Genomic DNA, 7256 nt, shown 5'->3' on the forward strand with positions numbered 1-7256 from the left:
TATAAATATCCCACCCAATCTATCTACCTCATCCCCATACTGTTTTTATTTATTTACATTTCTGCTCTTTTGCACACCATTATCTCTACTTGCACATCATCATCTGCTCATGTATCACTCCAGTGTTAATCTGTTAAATTGTAATTATTCGCTCCCATTGCCTATTTATTGCCTACCTCCTCATTCCTTTTGCACACACTGTATATAGACTTTCTTTTTTCTACTGTGTCATTGATTTGTTTGTGTTATTGGCTTGTTTGTTGTTTACTCCATTTGTAACTCTGTGTTGTTGTCTGTGTCACACTGCTTTGCTTTATCTTGGCCAGGTCGCAGTTGTAAATGAGAACTTGTTCTCAACTAGCCTACCTGGTTAAATAAAGGTGAAATAAAAAATAAAGAAAATAAAACTTATGTAAATAAGGTATTGTTTTTTTTATTTTTTATAAATTTGCAAAACTGTCTAAACCTGTTTTCGCTTTGTCATTCTGGGAAATTGTGTGTCGATTGATGAGGATTTTTATTTATTTAATACATTTTAGAATAAGGCTGTAACGTACCAAAATGTGGAAATAGTGAAGGGGTCTGAATACTTTCCAAATGCACTGCACACAGTGTATCATATTGAGCCTGAATGGTGGTCTGTGTCCAGCTTGCTCATTATCAGAGAGAGGAGATATATTAAAGAGACTTGTGCTGTGGAGAGTCTTCACCTCATTCCCTGGAGCCAGCTGCTTCTTACAGCGCCATGTTGGCCCTGGCCAGTCTGCTCCTTCTGACAATGACCACCCCCAAGGGGGACAATCAGCAGGGGGCAGACATTCAATCTCAGTAGCGCACACACACACACCCGTGCATGCATATACACAGACACACAGTTGGGCTGGTGTGATGAGACCGTAACATCCTCTTTCTCACTCTGACATAAGGGCCATTGTTAGTGTCCGGACCTGACATGTCACCCTGCTGGGTTCTTACTTCCAAATTGATTATTTCTGTATGCCTGTTCACCAACTATTCAATAGGAGTCACAAGCCAAGAAACACTGATTACGTGCACATTTGCAGACAAGTTGTCACGCCCTGACCTTAGAGAGCCTTTTTATTTCTCTATTTGGTTAGGTCGGGGTGTGATTTGGGTGGGCATTATAGTTTTTCTATTTCTTTGTTGGCCGGGGATGGTTCCCAATCAGAGGCAGCTGTCTATCGTCTCTGATTGGGGATCATACTTAGGCAGCCTTCTTCCCACCTTTAGTTGTGGGGTCTTGCTTGTGTGTAGTTGCTTTCTGCACTGCATGTAGCTTTACGTTTGTTTTTGTATTTTGTTGTTTTTTCGGTGTCATTTTAAATGAAAGTAAAATGTACGCCTACCACGCTGCACCTTGGTCCAATCCATCTCTAAACGATCGTGACACAAGTGGACATAAACACGAGAAACAAAAAAGAAATACACACACACCTCCTCTATTCCCTCTGCATTCCAACTAGGCTATCAGGAGAATGTTAAAGGCTTTAGGTGTGGATGTGGAGCTGTTGAGCTCCAGCAGTGACGAATGCTCCTGCCACCCGAGGTGCTGTGCACATTAGTATGACTAAACAACCTAAGATGGGCGAGCAGCAGGGCTGTCATGAAGAGACGATTATGATGCTTACCGCCCCGCGCACTGTCACACTAACCAGATCAAAGCCGACTTCAGAGAGAGAAAACACTCTCCTTCCTCAGGTTAGTAAAACAGACAAGGGGAGTGGGTTGGAGAGGGGTTCAACAACACACACAATACATGACTATGAGCTGGCAGGGAATCAGTGGAGGGGGAGATACCTATCCTAAGCATCCCGTTCACAGTACCCAGAGCCTTGGTATAGCAGGAACACATTGAGGTATTCCAGGGCTGAGTACTGCAGTTTATCGCGTGTCATAGGGGTTCATTTATTCCTTCTACAATTAAATTGACATTTATGTTTGTTTGTGAACACCAAATTCATTAAAGAAGCCAAATCTCAAATTAAGCAATGGGCTTGAAGACTCAAAGAACACATTGTGAGTATACTGTCTCTGAGACAGCTTCAGTGTATTTGGCGACCCATTAAGTGCTGTGTATCTCCCATGCAATGCATAGTTTATTGCACTCATGGCCCACGTTTCCCCCTGCGAGGTCAACCCGTTTCCTCCAGTCTCTCTCCACCGCTCCCAATGGCCAGTTGCAACTACTTTTGTTTTGAGCGAGAACTTGTGGTTGTGTGTTGTGCTGATAAAGGCTGCATGTCGATGGTTAACAACTTGATTACTTTATGAATTTTGAATGAAGAGAATAATGAACTGATGATTATTTCAGCTGCATCTTGACAGCTCATCATGTTGAACAATATGTATATCACTTGTTGACTAATCAAAAGGTTCTAATTTAGCTCACTCCATGACCACTTTCATGACATTTGTGATTTATTTCTATAACAGAATATTCATATTTCCCTACATCATATCATGCATTTCTTGATAACATAACACAAACTCCTAAATATAGCCTATCTATTGCTAATCCATAGGATTACTGCTGCTCAGTCACACAACAGAGGATTTAGCAGAACTGCAGGTGTTCTGAGACATTGGAGCATCTAGTGTAGGTGGCCACTTGAATAGACCAGACCATCTCAATCAATATGAGATAAGGAGAGGGAGAACATCAAATGAGTGTTCGTGTGTGAGAGCGAGAGAGAGAGCGAGTGAGAGAGAGTGTGTGTGTGTGTGGGGGGGGGGGGGGGGGGTGGACAGAGAGAAGCAGAAAGAGAAGCAGTAAACTGAGAGAAACTGATAGATTAATGTTTGAGTGATGGTGCATAAGAAAGTAGCATAATTGTACAATCATAGGCCTATCATACTTCAAAGATATTCCTCTGAAAACTTTGTGAAATTAAGTTGAGACATGATCTTGAAATATCAATAAATCTGAGCTCTTCAATGTTTCAAATTCGATTCAACTTGCATGGCATTTAACTGGGTGTATAGGCCTAGATGTTGCAGTTCCTAATTGGAAAGTAAAAACTCCAGTTCAAATTCCTCTTCAGCACATCATAGCTTCTTAATGCTTCTAAACTAAGTGTATCATAGTCCTACAGTTTGTTAGGTAGCCTAAACACACCTTCATGTGTAACACACGTACAGGCCTACATTTCCTGAATCCAATTCATGAGTCATACAGAGGGACACTATTGATAGTGACGTCTTCCTCTCATACTTGTATTACCACATGTTGATTGAACCAGTTCACCTCGCTTACTGGAAAACACAGATCTATGTGTAAAAAAGGCACTTCCAGAAGGAACATGTGCTAACTGTCAATTTCAGTAAGTGATTGCCACAGTTTTGACCGTCAGAAATTGCACATTTACGTTGTAGCCAATTAATATGCCATTAATGTGACCAGGGCTTGTTAGGTTATATAGAGCAACAGACCTCCCATCATATAAGTGCATTTCTCATTACTGCATTGTTTTTTTTAAGGTCAACTGTTTACGGTGCAACAATTAAAATGAATATGGATTCAAAAACCTGAAGAGGAGTATTTGGTGGAAAGAGGACATGCACATTTTCCAACTATGTCAGCAAACACAGGAAATGTAGGCCTTATGACAATGTTATTCCTAATGACTAAAAATTACTTGTTATTACTAGTGGCTCAACTGGTAGAGCATGGCGGTTGCTACACCAGGGTTGTGGGTTCAATTCCCAAGGGGGGTCAGTATGAAAATGTATTCACTCACTCCTGTAAGTCCCTCTGGATAAGAGCGTCTGCTAAATGACTCAAATGTAATGAATAAGAATTACAATCAATCACTACAGCCTAACAAACACAGTCAGATGGGGATCATTTAAGAAGACATTTAACTGACCAAACCATTTCTCAAACCAATAGTGAAACAATGTAACAGAGAATTCCTAGCCAATAAATCAGAGGAGAGCACACATTTTAGTTATGGCAACAAACCGCAGGAAATAGCTCACAGCTGAGAACAAGCACTAATGTCAACCTGGTCAACAGTTGATGGTGACATGCCACACAATAGGTCAAGGCAAACTTATTTACCTATCTGGTGATGACCAGGCAATCCAACTAGTTTATGACCTTGTAGTGCAACTGGTATAGGCCACCGTGAAAAGAAAGTGAAACATGGTCGCATGACATCACTCCTCCAATAAAGAAGAGTTGGAGTCAGCTACATTGTCAACAATAGGCCTACAATAAGCACAATACAAGCATGGAAGACTATTTATTGCTGCCAACATCTTGGTCAATCTATCACCATAAATCATGCCACCACCATTGGGCCAAAACTGGTTGAATCAACGATATTTCCACATAATTTCAGCAATGTGATGACGTTGGAATCAACGTGGAAAACTAGATTTGCAAAAAGTAATCAACATAAGGGCATCTTTTTTTGCCCAACTTTTAACATAAATCCAACAAAAAAATGCACAATGTCATTGATTTTACGTTGAATTCACGTTAGTTGAAAACTCAACCAAATCTAGGCCTAAATCAAAACTAGACGTTGAACTGACTGACGTAGGTGGCCAGTGGGATGTGCGCGTAATCATCGAGACCTTCTAGGCTATTCCATCCATCCATCACCCAACATTTAGCAAACTTTTCGCCCCGTAATTGTTGAGGCGCACATTCTGGCACGACACGTGCATCATCTAGTTAAAACACAATAACTCCATCGAAGCTTCTCCACTACATTGTTGTCACCTCCACTAAATGTTTGCTAGGCTAATAATACATTGCCTATCCTCTGGCATGCGCACCTTCCTAACCATCACCAGTCTGGAGCAATTCGCCGTGTACGTTTAGTGCTCTTGTCACTTTATCATGACTTTCAACTAGCGCGACCGATAGGGAGTTTATATTTTATGATCTTATCGCGAACTCGAACACTCACAACTCTATACAATTCACCCCATACAAAAGTCGCCGAGGCACATCGAAAAAAGACGAGCCTCATCTTCTCGAGAGGGTTGGTTAGTTACGCCTGTTAAAGGGTTTAGGACTTCGTTTTTTCACCATAAACGAGGACCTCCCCTTACTTCCTAATTCCAGTATTCGTCAATACTACAGAGTATGTCGCTTAGACATGGTTTCACAGTACCTCGTAAAGGTCTCCCGAAGCCATCCTGTGGTGCGGACTTCGGCGGCGCGGCGTTCTTGCTTGCCTTGTTGGCTTTTTTGGATCCTATTCGCTCGGTGTTTTGGCGAAAGCCCCGATAGACGGATATTAGCAAGCAGCCTTGTTATTCTGAGCCAGCCGCAGTAGCAGATCATCAGACAGTGTCAATCGAGCCCGGCGCTCTGCGATGGATCGCTCTTCACTTAAAACAAACAACCAAGGGGAGATTGGGGCGGTGCTGTTTATTCAGTGCGGAGTGGATGACTGAAATTAGTCAACGTATGAACGTAATCATGTGCGAAATGCGCTCCAGTCCCCTGCGCTGTCTGCGCTGTAGATGTAGCCCGATCTCCATGAACCAAATGGCTGCATAGACGTCTACTGTTGAGGGACACCAAATGATGAGTCCAATTTGCTTTCCTTTCCTGTCTGTCCAGTTGAATTGAGACGATCATTTGCAGAACTAATTGGTTTTATAATCAATTTCACCTAGCACATGTGTTATTGTGATTTATGCGATGTAGTACATTTGATTAGAGAACTGTCATTGCACATTGTAGTAAACATATTGTCCTCTTCCATTTTACTGCAATTTTTCACATTAAATGTTAAAATGACACGATGACCCTGACACTCACTGTAATGACTGTTCTCCATGTAATAACATACTTGTTAACATTTATTTACCCTAAATGAGATAGACCTACTTTTCCAATAATGAATGGGTTACATTTACTCATTAGGTGTAAATTAAATGCTTAATAAAATAGTCCTGCTCCTCTGAATACCTTCGTGTTTTAGTTGGTGGCTAAACTCAACTGGTTATTAATTTAATTAAGAATAAGATTATCACTGCTTTTTCAATACTGACATAGTGTGGACTCACATTTGATTTATTTTATTTTAAAACATAATCCTTCAGAACCTGTTGCATTCCACATCCAGGGTTGCCCAGCCTTGACTTGACAAATGGACAATAGCCACAATGCAATGCAAATAAGACTGAAGACAGTGATAAGCAACAGTATGGTACTTTCAACAGTTGTGTATGTCACATTGGCAATTATTGACAGTTTACAGTTTAGTGGAAAGTGTATGAGGGAAATAGATAGATACTTTAGATTGTATTGCTCTATCTATATTGATTATAGTCCTGTGATACTGCTTTAATTGGCTGTGGTTTGCTTTCATAATAATCTCTTAAATGCTCAACACACATTTAGCCCCTACTCACCAGATATTTAGAGACACTTGGTTTCTCTCTACAGAGACATACAGTAGGGGTTATTTGTGTTCCAGTAAGACTATGTGTGTGTGTGTGTGTGTGTGTGTGTGTGTGTGTGTGTGTGTGTGTGTGTGTGCGTGTGTGTGTGTGTGTGTGTGTGTGGCTGACAACAAACCACACCCTTCAACCCCACCCCCAACAACAGCCTCTAAGCCAACACAGCAGCACGGTTGATGGGAAATTAGGGCTTGTGGATCTTCCTGTGACCCCATTTACTGTCCCCTGTCTGCATCTCTCTCTCCTACTGCAGTTCATACAGCCTTATTTAGAATCATGGGTTTTCCCTGGCCATTTAATGACAGGTAAAATAAACCCTGGAGTTTCCTCAATGTTGTCAGAGGTTGACCCCATTTCTATCTGTATAACAAACCCTCTCTTGGAGTATGAAACAAGTGCTGAACATTTGTGAGAATGATTTGTAGGGATGTTCCTGGTATGTTAAAACATTGACCTCAGACACATTTTGCCTTTAAAATCAGGGACATCTCTGGCAGTAAGGGAATGAGGAAATGACAGAGGAGGAAGTCTGAATAGATTCCAGTTTGCTGTATGAGATTCCTCTGAGGATAAGTCACCTTTTCCATTTGCTGGAAACTGTTTGGACTGTTTAGCCGGAGGTGCACCAACACCAAGTATCATATGCTTCCAGCGGCTCTGCATTTCATTGTATTTGGCATGACTAGGCAAAGTGTTAGGTGTAAAGCAAGGAGAGAAGGAGAGAGAAGAATAAGAAATTACATCCCTGAAAAAGTTGAATTCTCTGTATTTCTAGCTTTGAAACCACTATACGGTATTGGTATGATGGA

The 7256-nt window shown here is 41.3% G+C and overlaps 1 protein-coding gene across 2 annotated transcripts in view; it reads right to left on the reverse strand.

The window, feature by feature from the left end:
- Positions 1–5937, reverse strand: part of LOC110526488 (chromodomain Y-like protein 2) — a 50701-nt gene extending 44764 nt beyond the window's left edge. For both annotated transcript variants that reach the window (XM_090238751.1, XM_021607497.3), the window contains exon 1: positions 5148–5937. In XM_090238751.1, the coding sequence (XP_090094877.1) occupies positions 5148–5171 (24 nt within the window). In that variant the 5' untranslated portion in view covers positions 5172–5937. The remainder of the gene's footprint in view (positions 1–5147) is intronic.
- Positions 5938–7256: the final 1319 nt, after the last annotated feature.

This window comes from Oncorhynchus mykiss, chromosome 6 (assembly GCF_057628025.1).
Source record: "Oncorhynchus mykiss isolate SJ-2025 chromosome 6, ASM5762802v1, whole genome shotgun sequence".
In the NCBI taxonomy this organism is placed as follows: Eukaryota; Metazoa; Chordata; class Actinopteri; order Salmoniformes; family Salmonidae; genus Oncorhynchus; species Oncorhynchus mykiss.